The sequence below is a fragment of the Leuciscus leuciscus genome (assembly GCF_965113295.1).
Source record: "Leuciscus leuciscus genome assembly, chromosome: 9".
Taxonomy (NCBI): Eukaryota; Metazoa; Chordata; class Actinopteri; order Cypriniformes; family Leuciscidae; genus Leuciscus; species Leuciscus leuciscus.
In genome coordinates this window covers 15,283,832-15,311,646 of record NC_138733.1, presented here as the reverse complement: position 1 = coordinate 15,311,646, position 27,815 = coordinate 15,283,832, and the positions used below count along the sequence as shown (strand labels likewise).

General features: G+C 37.6%; 2 protein-coding genes and 1 pseudogene across 3 annotated transcripts; 2 read left to right on the top strand and 1 right to left on the bottom strand.

Moving 5' to 3' along the window:
* Window positions 1-1,497: 1,497 nt before the first annotated feature.
* LOC309505884 (calcium-activated chloride channel regulator 3A-1-like) lies at window positions 1,498-12,251 on the bottom strand (annotated as a pseudogene). Its single transcript, XR_014211627.1, has 12 exons — window positions 11,683-12,251; window positions 11,317-11,454; window positions 11,085-11,226; window positions 10,761-10,866; window positions 10,506-10,674; window positions 9,525-9,752; window positions 8,677-8,817; window positions 8,361-8,568; window positions 4,240-4,504; window positions 3,972-4,136; window positions 1,998-2,222; window positions 1,498-1,859 (listed from the first exon to the last, which is right to left on the bottom strand). The product of XR_014211627.1 is annotated as a calcium-activated chloride channel regulator 3A-1-like (transcript).
* Window positions 12,252-15,904: 3,653 nt separating this feature from the next.
* On the top strand, window positions 15,905-21,586 carry LOC309505631 (uncharacterized protein). Its single transcript, XM_082179043.1, has 4 exons — window positions 15,905-16,123; window positions 17,400-17,841; window positions 19,534-19,812; window positions 20,558-21,586. Exons 2-4 carry the CDS (start codon window positions 17,439-17,441, stop codon window positions 21,025-21,027), a joined length of 1,152 nt encoding a protein of 383 aa, XP_082035169.1. The 5' UTR covers window positions 15,905-16,123; window positions 17,400-17,438; the 3' UTR covers window positions 21,028-21,586.
* Window positions 21,587-22,358: 772 nt separating this feature from the next.
* trappc6bl (trafficking protein particle complex subunit 6B, like) lies at window positions 22,359-26,887 on the top strand. The gene is made up of 7 exons (XM_082179016.1): window positions 22,359-22,459; window positions 23,196-23,287; window positions 23,411-23,478; window positions 23,828-23,945; window positions 25,350-25,433; window positions 25,558-25,651; window positions 25,871-26,887. Exons 2-7 carry the CDS (start codon window positions 23,198-23,200, stop codon window positions 25,900-25,902), a joined length of 486 nt encoding a protein of 161 aa, XP_082035142.1. The 5' UTR covers window positions 22,359-22,459; window positions 23,196-23,197; the 3' UTR covers window positions 25,903-26,887.
* The last annotated feature ends 928 nt before the right edge of the window (window positions 26,888-27,815 follow it).

Below are 27,815 nucleotides of genomic sequence, written 5' to 3'. Positions count from 1 at the left end.
CCAATGAGGTTCATTCTCGCGTTATGCAGCACGTTTAAGCTTCAGCAAGAACCAATGAGGTTGTTCTCGCGCTTCAAGCTGGTTCGGTCCTTGTGTGTGCAAACATGTTGGGCAATAAAGCTCTTTCTGATAATCTCAATAGATACTGCTTCATTGTGATATCGTGTTACAAGGGACATAATAAAATATTGCATTTTTTTCTTCTTCTTGCCATTCAGTCATAAATTCAAACATTGCACCAACCCTCCAAAAAATGGTCTAGATTCTGAATGGACTCTTTTCACATTTCCAGGGTTCTCAGAAGCGTAAGTCCTCACAGCTTGGTAAACTTCTCAAGCCCCTGCCCTAGTTCAAAATTAATCATAAGTGCCCCTGTGAACAATTATCAACAATAATATTGTGATCGATGTAACAAAATCGAGTTGAATTATAATTAATATGACAACATGTACAAAACAGTAACAAATCGCTCAAAAGTAGGAAAAACCCTTATCTTTACATATCTGCCATCAGACAGTCTGAGATGTCATTAGGCTTTAATTCACATATAAACATAAATCCACGCATACATCAGTTGTGGTAAGCAGAAGCTCAAGCATGTTTGCTTGACGTGCAAGAACCAGTGAGGTTCATTCTCGTGTGTTATACAGCACGTTTGAACTTCCACAGGAACCAATGAGGTTTGTCTGAATTAAAGAGTAATACATTAAGTTGAAAAGTCTGCATGTGTTGGTGAATGATAGTCTACCTTTAATGAATGATCCAGGTTGTATAATGTTGTAGTCCAGTTTTGTAACGGGCGAAAATGTGAAATGGGGAAAAAAGTGAGTGAAAAGAGAGAGAAAATGATATCTGAAAACTTAATCTTGGAGCTGTTTACAGTGTTGCAGTCTAGCAGCCGGGAGCCACCATATTGGATCACGCACAGAGTCTGTTTTCAAAAGGAGGGGCTTCATATAGACAGGAACTAAACTGAGACTTACTGACAGTCTGGGAAGAGAGGTGCTGCAAAAATGTCAAATAATGTGGAAAAATTAAGTGTTTTTTGAGAATTTAAGCATGACAACCTAGTCTAGTAGAGGCCACTTTGAAAAATAGCATAATAGGTCGCCATTTAAAATTCAAAGAATGAATCAACTAAAAATGTGCTTTAAATCATCATGATGAAAGTTTAATACAAGCCTTTTATTAAATGTTTTTGTTCATTTGTATTTAAAGGTGCTCACATTTCAGAGTAAGATAAATCGATTGAGAATCAACTATAAATGAGAATTCTGAATGAGAGCAATACATGTATGCAAAAATATTCAGAAAGTCAGAAAGTCTGTTTGATAGAGATGATTATTGTAAGAAATATTCAATATACACATAAGGATTGATTTGATTGTGTGCATCAGATTGTTAATTCCAGATAATGCTTTAACCAAGGCGTTTTCTGCGTCTCACTGCCCATGTGGTTACAGCAACAACAAAACATATGACCATAGTTACCACACACTAAGAAATGACAAGAACTGTCAAATTCATGCCTGGGTTTGATATTCCTTGGGGTTTTGGATCAGGTTGGGGTTCTGGATCAGGTTGGGGTTCTGGATCAGGTTGGGGTTTTGGATCAGGGAGGATCTTTGAAGCTTGAGCAATGTTGGAGGTTTGAGATTTAGCTTTTTCTTCATCTTCAGACTGAACTGCAAAGAGCATTGTTGTGCCATTGTGGATTGTGAAACTGAAATTGAATGAATGCTGTTCAACTGATCCAGCCTCGTGCGGTGAGACGGCAGTTGTGTTGACTGCATGACCATTGCTGAAGCTTTCTCGAAGCATTTGAAGGTCATAGCTCCACCTGATCTCATAGGATTTCGCTTAAAGGAAAGAAACATGCCATGAAGACAATAAAATTTACATTTCATGATCAAAATTTGAGACTACTATTTTATGTTGTCAGTGAAGATGTTCAAAACCTTGTATTTAAATTCTGGTATAGTAATTGTGTGCTTTACCTGTCCCTTGGTCGAGGTCCTCACCAGGAGCCGTCCAGCTGAGAAGCACAGAGTCGTCCTGGATCTCAGCACTCAGATCTGTGATTCTGTTAGGAGGGAAATTTGGTGGAGTTGAGCCCATTAAATCCACCGTAAATCTCTCTCCAGTGGCTGTTCTGGTAAAGCTTCCGACCTCAAGTGGTTCCTCAGAAACTGGAGGCTTTTGAGGGTTCAGCTCCACTACACCTGAAATTAGAGAAACCACCTGAATCTGCTTGATTCTGAAGTTTTTCTTCAAGCAGCTGTGTAGCTAACTATATTGACATTTATATTCTTAGTTCCAATTTGTGCATGGATTCATTGACACTAATTTCTGCCGGTTACATAGATACAAGTATTTTTTACAAGTGAGTAATTGAATCATCATCTTAAATGATTTGTTCCAAACAATCATTCACTGAGGAACTAAACTTTGAGTCAAGCTACATTCCAAAAATCAAGGTCCCTACACAGTGTCCACTTATCTCTATTCACTGAGCACAGGATACCTGTTGAAGATCACTTCACTTGACTAAATGCAACGTCATCAAACAGTTTGAGATATGATGGCCAAGTAATACTTCTGTAAATAATTATAATATAAATGACCATATGTTTTTGTAACATAGCCTACATGTGTATATAATACATCCGTATGTATTTGTAAAAATGTATTATTAATTTAATGATTATAAATTGTCATATTTGAATGTGAAAAATATATGTTGCAATGTTTAATATATAAAATAATGTAATTTGGTTTCATGGATATGTCTTATCTTATTGATAGTAATCATGGAAGTTGCATTGTGATTTTTGTGTCTTGCACACTTTATACCCGAGAAAGGCTGTTTACAAAACACACATTGGATTAATTAAAAACAATAAGATCCTCAACTTCTTTTCCCCCCAGTTTCACAGACAAGGCTTAAAGGAACACGCCGACGTTTTGGGACTCTAGCTTATTCACCGGATCCCCCAGAGTTAGATAAGTCCATACATACCCTTTTCATCTCCGTGCGTGCCATAACTCTGTCTGACGCACCCACCGCTGGCCTAGCTTAGCACAAAGACTGGAGGTAAACGGCTCCAGCTAGCATACTGCTCCCAATAAGTGACAAAATAACACCAACATTTTCCTATTTACATGTTGTGATTTGTATAGTCACAGCATGTACAAATACAAATCTATACAATATTTATCTAACTCTGGGGGATACGGTGAATAAGCTAAAGTCCCAAAAAGTCGGTGTGTTCCTTTAAGCTAGTCCCAGACTAAAATGCATATTTGAGATGTTTTAACTGAAAGCAACTTGTACTGACATCTCTTAAAATACGTCAGTGCCATTGCTTTGTCTCATGCACACCAGTAATGTTTTTTTGTTTTGTTTTTAAGGCACATTTATAAAAGCTATAAATGCCCTTATTGAACTAAAGCCTAATCCTGGCTTTATCTAAACCCTGTCTGTGAAACCAGGCCTTTATTTTTTTTATTTTATACAAACTTTAAAGTGCTGGAGAGATGCGCAATAACTGGTGGAGACAATTTTGTTTTTCACTTCCTGTAAAGTATTGTATCGGTGTAACCCTTATAATCCGTAGATGCCATTTGCAGTGCCCTTCTAACTGATCATGGAGTGTACCTTTGGAATGGAGTCTCACTTAAGATGGTGGTTTACCCTGTGAAATACACTTCACCGGGCACGTTCGGTCGATTAGAATTCACTCGTTCAAAAAACAATTTATTCAGAAGCGAAACAAGTGACTTTACAAACAATTCTGCTTTAGCTTCATTTGGAACTATTGTTGCTGGCAAAAATTAAATGTAAAAATATTTATTGAACTGCTGTATAACAATAATATCACACTTGCGATTGTGCTGTTGGTCTGAATGCAAATGTTTTTTTCAGATATGATCCAAGTTTAAATGTATTTTCAAAATCACCAAAGGTTTACCGTTTACCACGTATCCAGGTACGTATGGGGCACCACCCCTTTTTTGGAAAGTAAATCTGGCTTGTCCATCTTGATTCTTCACTCTCACTTTCAAGCTGCTTCTCCCATCATTGAACTTTGTGAAATATCTGGAATAGATGCCATCATTTTGAAAAGCATCAGCTCCTGAAAAAGATGGATCTCTGAGTTATATAATTTGGAAATGTACCTTATTTATTTATATTTTAAGTTGAGTGCACACTTGAAACAAAAATGATGGGTAATTTACCTGCTCCATTGTCCAGGAGTTGTAGTGTTTGTACGGACCCAGATTGGGACTCCAGCGTAGCCCACACATCAGCCTTTATTACAGGCTTGTAATTCTGACTGACCTCAGCAAACACTATCATGGGTTTAGTGCCGTCACTGAACTGCTGGTTCATGCGGGCTTTGACTATGATAGGGGGAACATCAGCATGCGCCGCTTGACTTGTTACTGTTATAGTCAGAGACTGAAGTGTTGGACTTTGGATGCTGTACTTCCAGTCCCCAGTCTGGCAAATACATGGATAGTAAAAGCAGAAAAATAAGGGTTTGCTGTAAGTGTATTAGCTGAATCATCAGTCTTAGTTTGAAGTTGTTGTAGAACATATTTGATAAACTCATGGTGCGTTCACACCGGACGCGAATAGCGCGTCAGGCGCAAGTGATTTCAATGTTAAAGGTGCTCTAAGTAACTTTTTTACCTTAACTGAACAGCTTCGGAGTCATTGGAATGGTTATATTACTTATTTCGGGTTGAATGGTGGTCGTTTCGCACCCCCCTGGTGCCCGTGAGCGGAAAATACGCACTTGCAACTTTGAGCCGGCGGGCCGCCGGCCGCCGCGCCAGGAAGTATCGCGTGATATCAGGTCTCGCGATGTAAACAATTGCTTTACGGCCAAAAGAAATCTGCTAAAATGCATTTCATTATGGCGCTCCTTAACGCTGTTTGAACCCAAATGAAGAAGACGTTTTAAAGAATGTCCCATCTGCTTTGATGTTGTTGATCTACTAGCCTCTGGTGTCTAAGAATCGCCAACGAGTTTTTACAACAGTGTTGTCAAATATCTATTCCGAAGCTGTAGGGGGAGCTCTAGAGAGAAACCTGCGAGCAAAAAGCGAGAATACAGCGAAGAAATCCCGAAACTACTGAGCCCTGCTTTAAGTCAATGCACGCGCGTAAAAAATTCCTGCTACGCGAATACGCCTCATTCGCGCGTCAAGTTCGCGCGAATGGCGCGAATTGAGCATCTGGCGTGTTAAGCGCGTTACGCGCGAATGATTATTATGTTGTGCTTTTTGTGTATTCACGCGTTTGACGCGAATTCGCCCGAGCAAAGCGGACTTTTCCCTCCACAGACGCACGTCGGTAAGTTAGGAAATACACTTGCGCTCCCCAGGGCGGTTCAGCGCAAAGAGGAGGCGTGTTCCGGCGCAAACGTTCCTTCATGCTATTTTGCAGGTTTAGAAAACAATTGCGCCACTAACCAGGAAAAAATTGTTTAAAGTCAGTGGCGCGTTGCGCATGTTATTCATATGCTATTTTAAGGGTGCATGCTTGGCCATAATCAATGTAGCGTGTGCACAACGCGCACTTTGATTCTCTCATCTACACAGAAGCAGCAGTTTTCATTTTTGCAAATCATACATTATTACGATAGATAGATAGATAGATAGATAGATAGATAGATAGATAGATAGATAGATAGATAGACAGACAATTTATTATAAAAGCATACATCTAGCTTACACATTTACCCAAATTATCATACGCCTGTTTAACCGAAGTTAATTTGGGTGGTTTTCTCCATCACCAATGTCCCTGACGAGAACGTTGCTCCCCTTGGCTGTGAACCGCTCCTGGCGCGCGCCTGGCAAATCCACCGTTATAATAGGAATCCGCTTTAGAACAAGCGCGCCTGCTCTTAAAGGGAATGTGAGATGTCGCTCTGATTGGTTTATTTCACGTTACGCCCAAACCACACCTATGAATAATGAAGCTACTTCAGACCAACCCCTTTTAGATTTGCGCCGGGCGCAAGAGGCATTTATCCCGCCGGGAAAATAGAAACAGCGCCCAAGACCCGCCCACAAAGTTACTTGCGCTTTGCGCTTGACACTTGCGTTTCAGATCGTTAAAATAGGGCCCAAAGTGGTCAAGCGTATAACTAGACGAGGCAGGCACGAATTTGACGCGCTATTCGCGTCCGGTGTGAACGCACAATTAAGCCGGGTGCACACTGTAGGCTACAATTTATAATAGTCCTTTACGATTGTTGCTTGTCAGACAGTACGAACATGATCATCACTGTAATCGATGTCACACTGTAAGATCTCAGTTTTCATTAATGTCAGACTACGACAGTCAAAATGTGTTAAAAAGAGACGCACACAGGAAAACTTGTCCGGAGTTTTACATCATTAATCAATGACATGTTTGGTGACAGTGGGCTGCATTACACGCAGGATTGAAATTATGGCTTGAAAAACTAAGACAATTTGACGGTCGTCGTAAAAGAAGTCACACTGCTGGACTGTGAGTCAAATGACCGCAACTGTCATTAATCGGCTGTCGGTGAACATGTTAAACTAACAATTAAAGACTTTTAGCCTGATCAGAGGAATCTTTTAGGATTTGCAAAATTTGTCTCAGACAGCCAAATCGTGTCCAAAATCCAAAGTTGTTGTTGACCATATTTAATAAACTCTGTCTTAGTCTGAAGCAGGGTGGGAATTATACCGCGGCCACGCGGCCATGGCCGCCGTTGCCCTACACTTTGGCCTTCATGCCCCGTGAAAAAAAAAAATCCTCGTACGGCCACAGTGGCCTGTGTGCCCTGGCCCTGTCCAAGTTCCATGTATAAAGCGCCAGTGCGGCATAGTGGGCTTGCTTTGAATTACAGCGAGCCACCCAAGTAGTCTCTGAACTTCAATTAGTTCGTGGATTCGCGCAGGTGCAGTGTAGGGCTGGGCGATATATCGATATAAAAAATATATCGATATATTTTTGAAATGCGATATGGAATTAGACCATATCGCATATCGATATAGTTCAAATTTGCGCTGTGATCCTTGCTCCCCGCGCCTCCTTTTCCACTCTGCGTGCGTGTTTAGAGCATGTTATGTTATGAGAGGCGAATCATGACTACTTCAGAAAACCCAGCACAATAGGAACTACCAGGCAGTGACATAAGTGTACGCTGAGATAAAGTTTTTCACCTCAGAAAAACTGACTTGTCCTGTCAGCCGTTATCCTGTTCTCGTAGCGCACACTCTTCAATTGCACGAGCAAATGCGGCGGCGCGCGCACTGTATCGCCTCACTGATCAAGTGCAAAAGAAACTACGAGCATGCAACGCCGTTACGTTGTAAATTACACGAAATAAAAGTAATGCAGGTATGATTTTCATTCTATTCTATTCACCAGGAGCAGTTTCCATGTTTCATTAACAGTTATTGTTAATATTGTGTATTCACCATGGTAACTGTCCTTTCCATATTAACCCCAAAATGCCACTATTTTTTATATTTTTAAATGACTGTAGTGGCTCATACCAACATTGTATTAACAAAAACTAGTTTGGGACTGCTATTTAATAACTTTAGCATAGGCCTAATGTTTATTTATTAGTACTAGTCTTTACTATTAGTCATATTCTTACAATTTATGTTATGTATATATATATATGTAAGTATGTGTATAGGCAAATTATAACATGTTTACACAAAATTTGTTTATAGCCTATATTGAATGTAAACTTTGATAATCATAATTAATAACTCACATTCTCACATGATATAGAGGACTGAATGAATATTTTGAATGCTTTTATTGGCATTTGTGTTGTTTCTGAATGCTTTTATTGGCATTTGTGGTGTTTCTGAATGCTTTTATTGGCATTTATGTTGTTTCTATTGTTGTGTGAGGGTGTATATCTTCTGGATGTAATGGCGCTCTCTCTCTCTCTCTCTCTCTCTCTCTCTCTCTCTCTCTCTCTCTCTCTCTCTCTCTCTCTCATTATTATAATTTTTTTTTTAAGTCATAATCCATGTCTTATTCCAAATTAGGATGTTATGGTATCAATCTGAATGGGAAAACCATCGAATTGTACTCAATGGCCTTTGTGCCCTGTCATATGGCCTTGGTGCCCCTAAAAAAAAAGAAAAGGTGGAGGCCAAATGGCCTTGCCCCTAAAATAACATAATTCCCACCCTGGTCTGAAGTTGTTGTTAAACATATTTTGATAACGTTTATCTAAAACTCTTGGCCCAGATGTCTTTTATTTTATGATAATAGTTCATGTTTAGCCTACATTTTTATGGTCTGAACTATAAAATGAATATCTGGTTCATAAAAGTTGTCATACCTCAGCAGTTCCTGGAAGTTTTAAGGTGACTGTTTTCAGAGATCCTTCATGACTCATGTGTCTCACTGTAGATTGAGCCACTTGCTGACTGTATGGAAATGATAGGAACACTTTTTTCATAGATTATTACAAAGCTGGTTTTGTTACCAACAGTCTGATCCACTGTCCCATTGAACCAGTCTGATGTTGTTTTTCCAACACTCTCTAGCTAAAGAATGATAAAAAAAAATAATAAAAAAAAGTTAAAATACTCAATATCGATGACACTCTTAAAGTAATAATTGTATCATGGGCAATGAGCGATCACTTGCCAAACCTGAACTGGTTCTTTTGTGTAATCTCCAGTTGATAATGTAAGCGACGCAAACGCATCTATTAACTGGTTGGAGTTGAAATTATCCCCGGTATAGAAAAATATCCCCCCTATTTTAATCATGGAACAATTTTGCATTACATACTAATCTGTAATAAGATACTTATTAATGCTTATTTACTTATAATAGACATATATATATATATATATATTTTTTTTTTCTGACCAGTACTTTTTGTCATTTCCTCCAGTGCTGTAACTGCATTGGGACCTAAAGCTACTGTGTGTATAATGGCACCACTGTTTATTGCCTCCGGTTTACAACTATCAATGTTGTCCGTCGCCTCACCATCTGTTTTCATCTCCTAATACATCCTCATTGTCTTCTTTAAGTACCTGATGGTTAGAAAATAGAAAGCATTTGCCTAGAATAAACTATATACAGTATACTGTAGCCTACACTTCACATATTACAAACATAAAATTACAAATTAATATGGCACCTGTAAGCCTAGTTTGAGGCCTTTGCACACGTATGTATATCCATTTGCTGTTTCTGGCAACCGTTTGATGAGCTTCTCTCGCGTGGAGTCGTTGTCAATAGTAGTCAAGTGGCTCAGAATAGAAGCATCAGTACTAAAGGTCACAATTCCAACATTGGCTTGATCCTCAATATAATACTGCAGTAAATGTGTGGCAGCCTGCCGCTTTCAAAGGATTCTAGAGCCCTAGACAATGGGTGAAATAATCATTAAAAAAAACAACTAAAAATGTCATGTTTTTTTTGGACTTTAATTTTATTTTTTAGACTATTGGTATTCAGTGTGTAAAAGTAAAAATAATGCAGGCACTGTCATGCTTGATGAGACATCAAGGATGAGACAAATGGCACGTTGCATTCGCTGCACAACTTTGAAAGATGGTGCTGGTGGAGACAGCAGTGGTTTCAGAGAACGAAGTGCGTCCTTATCCACAGAATCCTCAAATATTACGGCCCACGTTGGTTTGTTGCCACATTTTTCATTTTGCAGGTTAGGGGCTTCATAATTGTGATCATTTGCTTGACAAAATGTGATCACCTAAAAAACAAAATTTGTCACTAAACAAAAATATGTCACCAAACATTCAGTTTCACTCAGCATATCAGTATAAGATGTCTTGTTTTAGCCAAAAAAAAAAAAAAAAAAAATATCTACGGAGCCCCCAAAGGGACCTTTGCAACAATATTTTGAGAAAAGAAACTTTATCTCATGCTCACGGGAAACTATCTCATGCTTACAAGAAAATATCGTTAAATCACAGAGTTAAATTCGTTAAAGTGGACATAACCTGAAATATGACGCACTGCCCAAACGAAAGACACATTTTGAACACTTTTTACTGTACCAGCCTTTTTTTTATGAACCCTTGAACTTGGCGAATAGGACAATGGACACAGCTGTATTGTGCCATCAGCCCATTTCAGCCCATATACAGCCCAGAAAGTCTGTATATTTTTATTTTTTGCAAAGGTCCCTTTAGGGGCTCGGTAATTATCTGTGTCCTCGGGTCACATAATTTCAACTTTATATCTCATTGTAATGTCTGACAAACTAAAAATTAATATTAGCTTCTAGTAATTAAAAATGTATGTTTCACAATGTAACTTGTCAAGCAGATGTTGCAAATTGAAATGTATATGTAGATAATAATTGTGGGATGTAACGTCCAAATGACTTGTCAAACAGAAGAAAACATTCAAAGGCCCCAGGACAGAACTCAGGTTCTGTACGCTGTAAGTTTAATTAGTTACTAAAATAATTTACTGGAATGTGTGGAAAATCTGTACTTACAGAATCCAGGCTTGGTAGGTACATTATGGAGCTGTCTGTGTTTTGATTTTTGTTTGGAAAAAACGTGCAATTCACATCAGGTAGGGAAGTTTGTGGATCAATGCGACACGCTTGAAGAGATCCATCAGCAGTACGTTCATAATACTGTCCTTCAATGCTTTTGCTACACCTAAAAATAAGCAAGAAATCAATAGTGATTGTAATTTCCAAGGACATTTAAAAAAATATTCCATCTTTTAATTAACAGTTTATGACCTTGTAGCTTCAATACGGCCATTTGAGTAGTAGAATGGCTTTGTTTTACTGTATTCATCATAAACGCCCCATCTCAGATGAGCCCATTCATGCACAAACACCCTTCCTGCAAACAAACAAATAAACTGCTAGTAAAACAGACTACCATATTAATATTGTCACGGTTAGTTGAGGCAATGACAAAAACACCAGAAACAACAGAAAACAGCTGCAAAACCAACTTAAAGTCCAACTCAAATTAAACTCAAACATGCCAAACGTAACAAATATAGTCTTATTTGACTATAAACGTATAAATGTAGAAGGAGGATAGACAATGGTCACCTCTTGATCCGTAAACCTGAATGACAGTGTCGTTTAGCAGGAAGTTTGGAGTGAAAAGAATGTACTCTCCCTCTATTCCACATTCACCATACTGATGAGTATATGGCTCAGTTGAATCAGCGTTATCGATTTTTATTTTGGCCTGTGTTTGACATAGAGATCGGGTCAGCAATATCATATGTGAATGAAATGAATGGAAATTAATATTTTACAAGATATAATGCCATAATACCTTTTCAAAGGACTCTTTGCTTGCTCTGGTAAACTCCTTACTATTCCAGTGAGATGGAACCAGTATTGTAGCATCTTTAAAATAGACCTTTTTATCCAATGCTTGATGAAGATGAAGCGACCCTTCAGTGACCATGTCCTGTCAGAAGGAAAGTGAAATGAGAAAAAAACTCTGCTCAGTGTATTTATTCAAAAGTAATTATTATTTAATTTGTGCATTCACAAATACTGTCAACAAATTGTGATTAAATACTGTATATTTCTAAGATAAAAAAAAACAGAATCTTTTATAACATCTTTCACAAAATCCTCTAAAACAATGAATGCACATAAAGTTTGTTAAATAGACAAAAATAAGCACATTCACCTTTATTTTATCAATGAGCGTGTTATCCTGTGGTAGTTTTGAACTGATCGCAATGATAATGTCAACATAACCACCATCTACATCTAGTTTGATTCCAGTGGAGGTGGACGACAGCAACGTCCATAATAGGACAAACACCGTTCTTGAGTCCATAGCTGTAGAGTTTAGATGAACAGCAACTCCCGAACCCCTGTTTTGAACAATGTCAAATCAAAGATTAACTTGAAGGGCCTGATCACATGAAGGGCCTGATCACAGATGGAATGTCATTTACTGGAATGAACTGAATGATAAAGGGACTGGGTCATATCAATAAACAACACATTTATTACAGTGCCATGGGGCAGCATGTTATCCATCAGATATCAATAGCTGCTTATTTAACTTTACATGACTGTTATAGGAAAGCACCTACAGTGGTACTTTCACACAGACAACAAAAGAAGACAAAAAAACTATAATATTGTGAAATATTATTATAATTTAAAATAGCTGTTTTCTATTTGAATATAATTTAAAATGTAATTCATTCCTGTGATTGTAAAGCTGATTTAAAAAATTTAAAAATAAATAAATAGTGGCACATTAACCTATCAATTTGTCACTTAACTTCTGTAATTCAAAGTGACATCAAAAACCACAAATACTCTTAATAAATGTATGTCACAATCAGCTTCTGGGTCACAAAATAACTCCACATGATGTTTTTCTGTCTCTGTCATTCACTCTGATTAGCAGTTTAAATCAGTGCATTGACTGAGTTCTGTCTGTCACTGCACTGTAAAAAAATATTTTCCTGATTTATTGTCTTACTGTCTTGAAATCTTTTGTCAAATCAGCTTAGATTCACAAATGTTGTTCAGATTTACAGTGTGACTGTCTTTAATAATGTCTGTGCACGATAATCTAATGCCACATCCACAACAACACGTTTTAATTTAAAAATGTTAATAAAAAAAATAAAAAAACTTGTCTAAAGTGTCTTCATGTTACATTTACAACTGTAGTGTGATGAGGGGTGTGAACACAGCGAAACCTTTACAGTGGATGGGAAACTTTTTTTTTTATTTATTTTTTTTTTTTTTTATATTGCTCCAGCATCACATTATGTAAACTGTATTTATGACAAAAAACTGCAGAGATGTTAGGCGCCATGATAATCTATCAATAAAAGTACACACCTTGTCATCTGCTGCCGCTGCAGACTGAAGAACATGCTGACACACTGACTAAAAGACAGGGAGGAGCCGCAGAATAAAGGGGACTGAGGTGATCACGAACTTGTGAACAGATTACGGAGCTAATCACAATTTTTTAGGTGGGTTGAAGAAGGCCTCCTAAAAAGGGACTAGGGACGCCCCTAGTGCACAGCATACATACTCAGTACTGTAAGGGTTAGTTCACCCAAAAATGAAAATTCTGTCATTAATTGTCGTTCCATGACATACCCTCATGTCGTTCCAAACCCATAAGTCTTTCATTCATCTTCAGAAAACAAAGTAAGATGTTTTTATTAAAATCAGAGAGATTTCTGTCCCTCCATTGACAGCTACGAAAATTCATAAAGAGATCATAAAACTAATTCATATGAATTGAGCGGTTTAGTCCAAATTTTCTGAAGATACACAATCACTTATGATGAACAGATTGAATTTAGGATTTTATTCACATTTAAACTTTCATCAACAGTTGTGGTAAACATAAGCTCAAGCATGTTTGCTTGATGTGTGAGAACCAATGAGGTTCATTCTCGTGTTACGCAGCACGTTTGAGCTTCCGTAAGAACCAATGAGGTTCATTCTCGTGTTACGCAGCACATTTGAGCTTCAGCAAGAACCAATGAGGTTCATTCTCGTGTTACGCAGCACATTTGAGCTTCCGTAAGAACCAATGAGGTTCATTCTCGTGTTACGCAGCACATTTGAGCTTCAGCAAGAACCAATGAGGTTCATTCTCGTGGTACGCAGCACATTTGAGCTTCCGTAAGAACCAATGAGGTTCATTCTCGCGTTATGCAGCACATTTGAGCTTCCGTAAGAACCAATGAGGTTCATTCTCGTGTTACGCAGCACATTTGAGCTTCAGAAATAACCAATGAGGTTCATTCTCGCGTTATGCAGCACGTTTGAGCTTCCGTAAGAACCAATGAGGTTCATTCTCGTGTTACGCAGCACATTTGAGCTTCCGTAAGAACCAATGAGGTTCATTCTCGTGTTACGCAGCACATTTGAGCTTCAGCAAGAACCAATGAGGTTCATTCTCGTGTTACGCAGCACATTTGAGCTTCCGTAAGAACCAATGAGGTTCATTCTCGTGTTACGCAGCACGTTTGATCTTCCGTAAGAACCAATGAGGTTCATTCTCGTGTTATGCAGAAAGTTTGTGCTTCCGTAAGAACCAGTGAGGTTCATTCTCGTGTTACGCAGCACGTTTGAGCTTCCGTAAGAACCAGTGAGGTTCATTCTCATGTTACGCAGCACGTTTGATCTTCCGTAAGAACCAGTGAGGTTCATTCTCGTGTTACGCAGCACATTTGAGCTTCCGTAAGAACCAGTGAGGTTCATTCTCGTGTTACGCAGCACATTTGAGCTTCAGCAAGAACCAATGAGGTTCATTCTCGTGTGTTACGCAGCACGTTTGAGCTTCCGTAAGAACCAATGAGGTTCATTCTCGTGTTACGCAGCACATTTGTGCGTCCGTAAGAACCAGTGAGGTTCATTCTCGTGTTACACAGCACGTTTGAGCTTCCGTAAGAACCAGTGAGGTTAATTCTCGTGTTATGCAGCACGTTTGAGCTTCCGTAAGAACCAATGAGGTTCATTCTCGTGTTACGCAGCACATTTGTGCGTCCGTAAGAACCAGTGAGGTTCATTCTCGTGTTACACAGCACGTTTGAGCTTCCGTAAGAACCAGTGAGGTTAATTCTCGTGTGTTATGCAGCACGTTTGAGCTTCCGTAAGAACCAATGAGGTTCATTCTCGTGTTACGCAGCACATATGAGCTTCAGCAAGAACCAATGAGGTTGTTCTTGCGCTTCAAGCTGGTTCGGTTGAGCTTCTGTTTATGTTTCGCTGATCAATGTATATGTGAATAAAAGCCTAAATTCAATCTGTTCATGAAGTGATCATGTATCTTTAGAAAATTTGGACTAAACTGCTCAATTAATATGGATTAGTTTTATGATGTTTTTTTTTTTTTTTTTTTTTTTTTTTTGAATCTTTAAAGTGGTAGTTGCGTTGACTGTCAATGGAGGGAAAGAAAGCTCTCAGATTAAAAATATCCTCATTTATGTTTTGAAGATGAACAAAAGTCTTACAGGTTTGGAAGAGCATGAGGTGTGAGTAAATAACAGATTTAAAAGATTTTTAAAAGATAAAAGATTTAAAAATTTTTGGGTGAACTATCCCTTAAGTAATGGATCTTTATAAAAGTATGTGTAGTATGGTAACAGTTGGTGTATAGTAATTTTTAAATGTTTCCATTCAGTAACTTTCCCACTTATTGTCATTAGAGAATGACTGGTTTGTAAATTTTGCCTTTTTATTTTTTTATTTTTTTATGTTGAACCTCTATGAGAATATCAACACTACTCCGATACACAAGGTGGCAGTAACGAGGTCACAATGTAATATTCTTCAACCACAAGCGGGAGCAGCAGAAATCGCACTGCAAAGCAAAGCTAACGGGTACTGTTTTCTATCAAAGTAGGATACTTCCAACAGGGGGCGCTTGATGGCCCAGAAAGCAGAATAGATCATTGTGCCCCATCCAAATCTCAGGGTTTGTTATGTCTTATGGTGGACATTTGTACACCTAAATGTATAACGTTAATCATGAAATTATATTCAGTCCACAGATTCCTATATGAAAGACAAAACAAGAATCCACCATAATAATCTGTACTCGAGTATTTACAAAACTCATTATCAAATATTCACAAACGACTGTCATTGGTCCATCCAAATCAGCGCTGTGAAAAGTAACAATTATCACATGACAACACCGGCTGGATGACCAACATGTACCGTTCTGGACAATAATTAACATTAGAAAAACGACTATTGTTATTTTTAAATGCCGTTCAATTAAAAATACACAATGAAGAGTCATAATAATTGTACAACTATCGTATCTGATTAATTGGAAACATCATTCGGACCGCTAATGTCTGCCTCTGTCAGATTTCATGTTTCATGCTAATGGTCATTCTACCCACTGGTTCTATTTCTATGTGAAACCAAGAGGGAAAAGGCACAGTATGAAGTAAACAGATGTTCTCAGTGTCTTGATACCATTCAAAATATTTCACAATCAACAACTGTCTGAATGTTTTTACGCAGCCTGTCATTTCGCCAATTTACCGCGTTTCGGTCGATGCGGAGGCGTTTTCGATGAATCCCTTCTGCATTACAGTATGTGCAGGAGGCCTACAACTTAACAGGTCTGTGTAGACTGGGAATGCTTATTGCTGTTGAGGTTTATACTGAATTTCACTTGTTTTAATAATGACTAGACCTAATTATGTATAACGTACAATAATGACTTGCATTGGGGTCCAAATATCTGAGACCACTAGTCAAAATGAATAATTGTTTTGTTTTTTTCCTTTACAAATGTTATGATTGACACAAGTTTTTAATAGAAAAATATATATTTAAACAAATGTAATAATATCTTATGAAATAAAAATGGACAATGCTTGTTTGTTTATGGAACACACGAGTTTATTATAATTGACTTATTTGTGCACGTCATTATTTTATTATTATCATTATTTTTAAATTCATGTGCCCTCATAATCTATGAGGTGTGCACCGGCATGAGGGCTGGACAATTATAATCCCTCCCCTCCAGCATCCTGTCACTCACATGAGATTGTAGCAATTTTCAAACGACAATCGAATACATTTTCAATAGATACAATTAAGTTCCGCTCTACATTTTTGTCTCTCTTTTGAGAAGTCGTTTCACTCAGATATACATCACAATAGACCAAAAAATGCGATTGCAATTTCTGTTTCATGCCGATTTGAGTATTTGGTACGCTCCACTTTTTACGAAAGTCTTTACATGGTCAGTGTAAATTTTTTTTAACTATGGGCCATTCTCACATTAAAACAGTAAAATGAAGAAAAACGCAAGGTTTCTAGACACGTTTTTTATTTTATTTATTTATTTATTTATTTATTTAAAGTGCCACGTTTTTGGAACACCATACGCGAAATGGAAAACACAATGATAAATGAAACATTTACATAGAAAAAAAGCAGTTCAGTGCATTATGTGTGAACTTCCCCTTATATTAAAATATTTCTTATTCTTTTACATCATAATATTTCCTTGTTTAATATTTTTTAATTATATTTTGCCCTCGCGCCAGTAAACACATCATCAGAGAAGAGAAGAGATGTTGTTGCATGAGGGAGTATTTAATCTTTTTTGATTAAAGATTATGAGGGCACATGAATAATAAAAAAAAAAATGATGTCAAAGGAATAAATCATTTATAAAAATAAAAAAAATACTACAATATTCCATAAATAAAAAGAATTGTCTATTTTGATTTCATGATGATGCTTTTTAAATACATTTTAAATTTATGATACATTTGATATGTAACATATGATCAATTTATGATACACTTTTTAAATACATTTTACTCTCTAATGAGAGTTAGATCATCTGAACGAGTTTATTAATCTGCCCTCTTTCTGAAGTGGGTTGCATGTTTAGGGGCCTCAAACAGGAAGGACACCATGAACCTGAATGAGAAGAAGCCCAACAAGTGGTGGACAGAACCGGACACGTTTGCCATGCTGGCCCTCATAGAGCAGATGGGTCTGGTCCACGAGCTGGACAAGAAGCGCCAGCGCAACGAATCCCTCTTCCGACGCCTCCGTCTGAGTCTGGCAAAGCGGGGCATCCACTTCACCGTCACCCAGATCCGTAACCGCTGGAAGAGCCTTAAACATAAGTACCGTAAGATCAAACTGGCCAGCTACCGAAGTCCAGCTGCACGCCTCTCTGCCGTAGAGTCTTTCCGCTACTTTCATATGCTGGATCACATGTTGGTGCGCAGACCAAAGACGGGAAGCAGGGAGGACAACCTCACGGATGGTCACGACCTTCTCGGACAGTCACTCGCAGACCTGGATGACAGTACTGCTGCCCATTACCTTTTTGCATGACTTGCAGTTTATTTGTCTATATGCAAAGGAATAGTTAATCCAAAAATGAAAATTCTGTCCTTTAATCACCCTCATGTCATTCCAGACCCTCGTGTTTTGTGGAACACTAATGTTAGAATGGGATGCTGAATGTTGATGCTGCTCTTCTCCTTACAGTGAATGTGAGGATGTAATTGGATGCTGTCAGGCTCAATGTAAACGCCACAAAAGTGGTCCTTATGATTAGTGCACTCTATTCCAAATCTTCTAAAGTCATGCCATTTTGTGTGAGGTGCAAGTTGTTATTCACTGATAATCCCATTCATGTTCACATATATTTAAATATGGTCCATCAAGACTTGTTGCACCAGGTTTGACATCATTGGTATCAAATTAGCATATTTCCCAGTTTACTTTCTTTGTAGTCGAAAGAGCCTGTATGTGGAACACAAAAAGAGTTTCACAGGAGAAATAAAGCCACCTGTGTTTTGGTGTATAAATGATGGCAGAATATTCAGTTTTGGGTAAACTATTACATTTTTACCTTAGAACATGTGGCCACCCAGTCGTATTTTCTTACTTTATCCAGGTTTGTTCATAGTTGTTATGCATGGCGGCATGTCACACCTCCTCACAGCCTTAACATGCATCCTTTGACGTCATAAAAAAGATATGAGAACCGTTTTATGCTCTCAATTATAAGTTGATGCTTAATCATTTATAGTAATTTTGCACAATTATATGTTTAGTTACATTTTATTATTTGTACTTCATGACCTTCCAATTGAGAATTATGGTCTTATACAATATATTAAAGGGAGAGTTCTCCCAAAAAAGAAAATGATGTTATCATTTATTTATCCTCATGTTATTCATCCTCATTACAAATCCACATGACTTTTTTTTCTTATGCGGAACATAAAAGAAGATATCTTGAGAAATGTCTTTGTGTCCATATAATGGAAGTTGGTGGTAACCATGTTTGGTTGACAACATTCTTCAGAATATCTTCTTTTGTGTTCTGCAGAGTAATGAAAGTCATACAGGTTTGGAACAACATGAGGGAGAGTCAATGATGACAGAATTTTCATTTTTGGGTGAACTATTCCTTTAATTTGATCAGGTTCTTGGTATTATTGCCTTGTTTTCAGGGCAATAATTAGACCAGCATTTCCCAACCCTGTTTTTGGAATAACACCAAGGGTACGTTTACATGTCATCGGTGTTCTAAAAATATTTTTTTTTCCTTTGCGTGTTTCGCATACAGACAACAAATTTGTCAAATGAATCCACAAAAACATCTAAAAACACTGTATTATTCATACCAGGCCAGTAGATGGCGATGTCACTTTGTAAAGAAACACTATGTGCCTATAGACTGAACACATAATACGCATGCATGTGACGTCACCGTTTTCACAAATTCATGTTTTTGTAGTTTGCAACAGTATCATATCGGTTAGACTTCCCGTTTGCACACGGACTTTGATACAGTTTTGATATTCCAACCAAAACATTTTTACTTACTCACCTTCATGTTGTTCCAGACCTTTATTCATTTTTGGGCGGCGTATCGCTTTAAATGTCATTGGAGTCTCTCTAGAGTTGCTCCTTATATTAGTGTCCATTTTAATTGTGATCACTGTACGAGATGAGGATTGGTCCTGTTTGTCTCCTGTTTCAGGTCCTTGGCCCGAAGGCGTAATCCCCGAAGGCATAATCCCGAACTGTGATCCTGAGAGCATGTCTAAACTTGAACCTGATGTTGACGAGAGCCTGAATCCAGATGACATGGCTGGTTCTGAGCCTCCAAGCTGGGCTGTAGGACCAGATGAAGTAATGACCCTGGGCTTGTCAGGAGAATACCTCTATGCAGTGAAGACCGAACCACCATCCCTGTGCACTCCCAACAGTACAGAAAGTACAAGAGACGCCGCCGACTGCGGCCACGACGATTTCCCAGGTGACATACTGGTTCAATTCTGTGTGGTACAACAAACTAAGGGTGTGTTCACACTTGTTGTTTGGTTCGTTTGGTCCTAACCAAAAAAAAACATTTAGTCCTGGTCCACTTAGCATTCACATTGGCATTTTAACACCGAACCTAAAGGCATAGGGATATGTTCACAACCTGATTGGTCGGCTTTTATTACGTATATTTCGTGACGGAACTTACCGAACATTCAAAACAATGCTGTGTGCTGGGATATCTGCGTGTCTTATGTACGTAGCCTGCATATAATGGTATTTTGACCAGCTGAGAACTCGTGAAGAGCATATAAAATGTGTAAAGTAGTCAAAACAGCAGCAGGAATCCCTCCGTCACACACACACACACACTCAAATGAAGATCTGCTTCGAGGAGACGCGGTTCTGATGTCTGTACCGAACTATGGCTAGAAAAGACAGGTATGCTTGAGCATTCTGTCCTTCTTAGGGTCGCATCTTTTGACATCATGTCCCGTTTTTGGTTCGTTTAGGTGTCTTTGGTCTGTGTTGCGTTCATATTTCAGTTGAACCGCACCAGAGTTCGTTTGGAAGCAGACTGAGACCCATCTTTTTGGATGGAAGCGTTCACACTTATTCAAATGAGCAGCACTAGCAGAGCAATCACACCAGGGTTTGTTTTAATCGAACCAAACATGCCAAGTGTGAACACACCCCTAATGACCTCATGAGTCACAGTTTTTCTTGTTTCATCTGAGCAGGAACTTCTGAGGAGACCAGCAGCCTCATCCTCCAGCAGCTCACCATCCTGAACCACCGGCTTGGAGAACAGCTGGCCGAGCAGAGAGCTTTCCACTGCAGCATGCTGGGAATGATGGACCGCCAGATCCAGGTCCTGGAGCAGCTCTCCAATTTCACCAGGAACCACCAACCCAAGCTCGATTCCCCAGAGACGGACTCTTCAGTTAGTCCGAACGTGCATGAAGCTCAAACGCAGACTCTTGAGCCATGTCCCATGTTCCTCATGCCCAAAATTGAACCAACAGCTTCTCCTTGGAAGGTCTCTCTCGTGGAAGTCCACAAAAGGTCACCTTCTCAATCGGGCAGTAACATTGAGACTTCTCAAACCATGAAGGGCTGTAAAGAAAGCACTTCTAGCCCACCTTCTTTAGAGATTTCATCCTCAACCAAGAACGCTGTTGTGCAGAATGGATTGTGTAAGCACGATTGAGTGATGTTCATGTAATTGGGACGTTATGCATTCGGTAGGAACACCACCACAAGTCTTTTGTCCTGTAGATGTTTTAGGATGTTGCTTGTCTGATGCAATATCTGAAACATCAACATGTGCATTTTTTTGTTTTGTTTTTTCAGTTTCATAGGAAAGTATTATATTCAGTGCTCTGATGTTTTAATCAGTAACACTTTGGAGAAATAGAACAATAGACTTATTGCTATTATTTATTTACTTTGGTTTGTTTGCGAACTAACACTCAATGTGAATCTTAGATGGTAAGTAACTTTTGAAATTGCAGTTCGGACCAAGGTAGCTTTATGTCTGTAATCATCTTGCATTATCCGAGAAAAAAAAGGTCATTGGTGGTAAGCGTAAAGATGTGCAAAAGTATGAATTTCTTCCAATTATGTTTGGGACACGCTTTAAGACTGATTTTAACAAAAGAGTGTATGTTATGTCTAATGTCAACTCATATGTGGTTTAGTATGAACTTATAAGTCTGTTCATTTCAATAACTGCTTGCCTCTTATTATAAAGTAATATTTCACTGAAATGTGTCATGATATTTTTCACATGCAAAATAAATCAGGGTTGGATTAGTTGTAATGGCACTGGCATTAGAAATGAAACATTAGAAACATTTCTAATGAAATATTGGAAATTAGAAACAAAGAAATCAGAACTTTCTCACTAGTGTACATCAGGGTACTGAGAAGTCACATTTACGTTCAAGTATGGGTTTTGTGCCAGAAAAATGTCCCAAAAGTCAGTGTCTGGCTAAAAACATACAAAAGTGGTAGTAGCCTACATTTTTTTTTTTAAATCCACATTTAAATGTACTTAAGTAGAGCAACTTATTTTACGTAGCTTTTGAAATTGACTATAATTGGCAGATATTTTGGCATTATTTAGTAAAACAACCTAATGATAAATCTGTTATATATTATTTATTAGTTATATAATAAACTAATAATAATATGTAACAAATGTATCATTAGGTTGCTTTAAAATGATATATTATAAGATCTATTTATTACATAAATAGGTAAATGCTAATATATATAGGCTATATATATATATATATATATATATATATATATATATATATATATATATATATATATATATATATATATATATACGCTGTTCATTACGATGTTTTTGATAGAAGTATCTAATGCTCACCAAGGCTGCATTTATTTAATGAAAAATACATTGAAACGGTAGTGAGATAGTATTAAATTGTAATTTGAAGGTTAAATGAGTGAGCGCGGATGTCGGATCGGAGTTCTCCATAACAGCAGGTGGCAGTATTGGTTGTCAGTATCAGCGATACTATACTGAAGAAGTGAAGACGGATTTTGTGCATCTGGGGGTGTTTTTCATAAATGTATTTTTATTTGATTACTGAAGAAACGTGCAAGGAGTAAGTACTTTAAAACGTGTGTTTATGTTAATGCCATATCATATTTATCGTCAATAGGTTTAGCACATTTACAGTTCTATTGTTGAGGTGCAGTAACATTAGCTGAGCAGCTGTCTTTACCTCAATCATACAGATTATGAGCATTTTAATGCATTTTTAGGATTTTTTGCTTTATGTATAAAGCAGACTTTTAGCAGTAAGCTTGCAGACATCGGTATTGATGACATACATCATTTAATTAATTCACATAAACAACACATGCATTGAAGACAGCTTCTGTAAAGGTCTAATGTATAACGTTATGTATACAAGTTTATATATAAAAAATGTATATAATGTTAAATCTATTTTATAGTCTTTTTTCTACTCACTATAGTACTGTTCTGTTACAGTAGATGTATTATTTGTGTATTTGATCTATTTATTTATTTAGTTTAATCTTATTTTTACTGGGTTTCTTTTCGTCCACAGACCCCCTATTTCTCCCATTAAACATCCACACGTGACACATTATCCAGCAAGTTGTCAAAAACAATTTCTCAGATTGTATACTTCTATGCCAGTTGTTTTTAAAACATCTCTAGTCGTTTAAAAAAAAATTCTCCGGTGGAAAAAAGAGTGGTAGAGCCACTTCAGTTTGCCTGTGGCCCTGAATGGGTTAAACCCAGAAATGGCAGTTTTTCTGTAAGAGTGTTTCCAGATGTTTGAGGAACTTTCCATGGATGTTCTCTTTCAGATATGGCAGATGACGCTCTGTTTGAATTCCTCCACATGGAGATTGTTTCTCACGTGTACAAGGAGCATGCGACCCGGGAGGACATTGATAGGGTACTATCTTACATTGCTGTCTACAAAATGTCCAGTCATATTTTTTTCCTATGCTTTAATGATGATTTGTTATAGCATTGTGTCTTTTGTATTTGTATCATGTTCTGATTTGTTTTTGTTAAGGAGAGAGTGACGTGTGTATCTACTCTAGAGGCAATGGGCTTCAGAGTTGGACAAGGACTGATTGAAAGGTATTCTGATGTACAGAGTTACTATGTTATACAGATACACGTTGTGGTAGCACTTTATTTTCTGTCCTGTTCCCCATGTACATACTATGTACTTATTAATGTAGCCTACTTATTATAGTGCTATAACTAGGTACTAACCCTGAACCAACCCCTAAACCTAACCGTAACCCATGTTTACCCAGTACTTTCTTAGGTAAGTACACTGTAAGTACACGTAAGTGCACATACTGTAAAATAAAGTGCAACCCACGTTGTTTTTACATGCACTACAATCTATTATTTATTTTTTGGGGGAATCCAGAGTTTATAAATCTAATGATGGCATGATTTTGCATATGTTTTTGAGAAGGTTTACAAAAGACTGCCCCAGTTTCAAAGATGACCTGGACGTTATGAAGTTCCTCTGTAAAGACTTCTGGAGCACCGTCTTCAAAAAACAAATCGACAACTTGAGGACTAACCATCAGGTCTGAAGGTTCAATAATGTATTTAAAGTGCCCTATTATGATATTACCTTTCATGTAGTGTGTAATATAGCTGTTTGTGAAGATAAAAGGTCTGCAAAGTTGTAAAGAGCATGATAGGGGGGGTCATTGTCTCTAAAAAGAAAGTATTGATTCAGAACTGCCTGAAACAAGTCGTCAGTAATTCCAGTCTTACTTCCTGCACAAACCTACGTAGTTTTGTAACAAATTTGCATAATGCCAGCCTATGGACTTCATTGGCTGCCTGTAAACAATGCTACAGTACTTTGCTCCTCCCTCAAACACTGTAGTTCTAGCTGAGGCCTGAAAGGGTTTGGTTTGTGTCGTCAACATGTGGAGAAGATGCTGTTTTTTAATGCTGCCAAAGCAAATCCACTTTGCATGGACTTCTAAAGGATAAGGATTCAGGCTCGAATTGATACAGTGAAACCGACTTCATCATTACTGTTCGTATCACTGTATCAAGTGTTGAGGAAGAGCTGAAATTCAGATGTGATAATGGGCGTGTTGTTTCTGACACAGGTTGTGACCGGTAGACCAATCACAACAGACTGAGCCATCTGACCAATCAGAGCAGAGTAGACCAATCACAACATACTGAGCCATCTGACCAATCAGAGCAGAGTTGACCAATCACAACAGACTGAGCCATCTGACCAATCAGAGCAGAGTTGACCAATCACAACAGACTGAGCCATCTGACCAATCAGAGCAGAGTAGACCAATCACAACATACTGAGCCATCTGACCAATCAGAGCAGAGTTGACCAATCACAACAGACTGAGCCATCTGACCAATCAGAGCAGAGTTGACCAATCACAACAGACTGAGCCATCTGACCAATCAGAGCAGAGTAGACCAATCACAACATACTGAGCCATCTGACCAATCAGAGCAGAGTTGACCAATCACAACAGACTGAGCCATCTGACTAATCAGAGCAGAGTAGACCAATCACAACATACTGAGCCATCTGACCAATCAGAGCAGAGTAGACCAATCACAACATACTGAGCCATCTGACCAATCAGAGCAGAGTAGACCAATCACAACAGACCGGGCCATCTGACCAATCAGAGCAGAGTAGACCAATCACAACAGACTGAGCCATCTGACCAATCAGAGCAGAGTAGACTCTCCAAAAGGCGGGGTTTAGAAAGAACTAATTCTTTATCAAGCCTTTCAGACACTGTGAGAAAAGAGGTGATGCTGCAATGTATATTATGAGAAAATCAAAGTGTTTTTTGACCTTGAAAGAATGTAAACCTATTTTAAGAGACTCCAAAACAAAATTGGTAACCTTTAACATAGCATAATAGGGGCATTTTAATACGTGGCAACACATGTAGTGTTATTGTAATTTATTTTCTCTGGCTTTGTTCTAGGGCACATATGTCTTGCAGGATAATAAATTTTCACTACTTACTCAGTTTTCCAGTGGAAAGCAATACCTTGAGGAGGCACCAAAAGTGAGAATGATATTTAGGCCCATTCATACTATATCATATTCTTCTGACATTTATTTTATTTAGTCTATCATTTTAAACCATAAGAAGTGAAATATAAATAGATCTATATATGTCCTCTCTGCAGTACTTGGCCTTTTCCTGTGGGATGATTCGGGGCGCTCTCTCTAACCTGGGCTTGGAGGGTGTAGTGACCGCAGAGGTCTCTATAATGCCATCATGTAAGTCTATGCTAACCTTATAATCAACCTTATATATTCCTAACCATTTGAACTCTTAGTAACTAAATATATGAATGATTAAACAAACAGATAAATAATTATAATACATTTGGTTATACTATTTGGATGTGTATCCACTGATAAAGTGTGATTTGACACTGTTACTGAGACTGCAACTGTCTTCACTGCCTTTGTAAATCATTTTTCTGTTCTTTATAGGTAAATTCCAAGTTGTAATTCAGAAACTCTAGGGTGGACTAATGAGCCATGAACACGAATGTTTCTTCATTTAAAACTTTGTCAGTGTGAATTAGATGGACATAGATTCTACATGTTTACAACATTATTTTTGATATAAAGCAGTTTCAAGTTATATTTCAGTGAGACAGTTCCCACACATTTCTATACATATTTTTTTCACTTTAAATACAGTCATGACGTGTTTGGAAATATTCTGAATACTTCAGCACTTCTTATTGCAAACTAAATTACTGAAACAGATAATCATGAAAGCATATTTTCATAAATGTGACATTTTGTAACTTCTGAATTATTACACATTATACTGTATATCAGATTCAGGTCACTTTACATATTTTGGCCATTTTACTTTGGTTTGATAAGACATTAAAAAAACTTAGATGTAAAAATGTTAGATATATAGATGCTTTTCTACTGTTATTGTAAATGTAAATTATTTCTCCATATTTGGGACAGTTCATATTTACAGTTTCCTCAAACAAGCGATCTAAATCTGTTATTTAGTAATGACACATCTGATTATTTATTTGAAGAAAAACAGCTCTTTTTAGTTTAGAAATATGTTTAATGTTTGGGAATGTAACAGTTATCTCTTACTGGTGAAGTAAAAAAAAGAAAATATTTTTGATTCCACCAGAAGAGGGCAACCTTTGTCAGTTTTTTAGAGTGAAAGCTCAAAAATATTTCATCATAAAAGTTTCATTTGAATGATCTTGTCCACTTAAATTAATCTGAGAACTCTTTACAGCTGGTACTTCAGTTAACCCAAGTTTTGTGTTTAAAAGTCGGTACAGCTTTCTGTGTACCGTCCTTGTTTATTTACTGCACAATTCTGGATGAATTTATATGCATTCAAATAAAAGAAGGATAAAAAAAAGGGTGCTTTTTGAATGAATGACGGATTTTAATAAATGTCCAAAAAGAATGAATGCAATATAACAATAAACATACACCCATTTGTCTGACACCCTATAATATCTGATATGTATTTTGTTTCTTAGCACTACCCAAAAGTTACCCAAAACATTTCGTTTTTTGTTCATTTTCAAAAGAGATTGATGCTTCAATCCACCAATGTTGCGTTTAAATAATAGTAAAGAAAATGACTTAGAAATGTTCTTAGAAAATACCATCACAGAAACTGTAGAAAAAGTACTAGAACATATAAGAAAACATTTCAAATGATCTTAGCACAGATTAAATATATTTTTAAACTGTTTAAATATCCTGAACAATTGTTTTGACATATATTTGAGAGAAAAGGTTTCTATGGAAGTAGGAAATCAAATACTAAAGATGAATTCAGCATAGAAACAAAGAATCTAGATGACACTCATGTTGCAGAAGAATCATCGAAGAAAAACATGTCAGTCACAAGACTCTGTTACGTCATTTATTATGTTGCACAACTATCCCATAATGTCAATATCTCAGAAACACAAAACACAACTAATGCTCTTTTTTTCTGTTTATGAATGCCAGTCTGTTATTTTGCAGCTTGTTTGCATTTTTCCCTCTTTTCCTGTCAGACCTAGTGTGTAAGGTCATGCGCTCTCGGTTATATGTCCCAAAAGCTTCTGCTGTTATAAGAAACAAACAAAAAGTGCCGTGCTTAAATGGAAGACCCACATAAAGAACTTTAGGAAGGCTTCCCCAGTGAGAGGCCATTCATGAGCCCTCTTTTGTGGAGCGCTTTTCCTTTGCTGCCGGTGGAGGTAAATAAACGCCCTCAGCCTGAGCGCCAGCTGTCTCACTTCTCCTGCCATGTCATGAAAGGGTTAGTGGAAGAGAGTCTGCAGGACAACTTCAAACACACCTTCTGTCCCACAGCACATTCAAACAAACATCCAGCACATACACATCTTCACTTCACTTTACTTTTGGTGGTTTAGGATGGACTTGC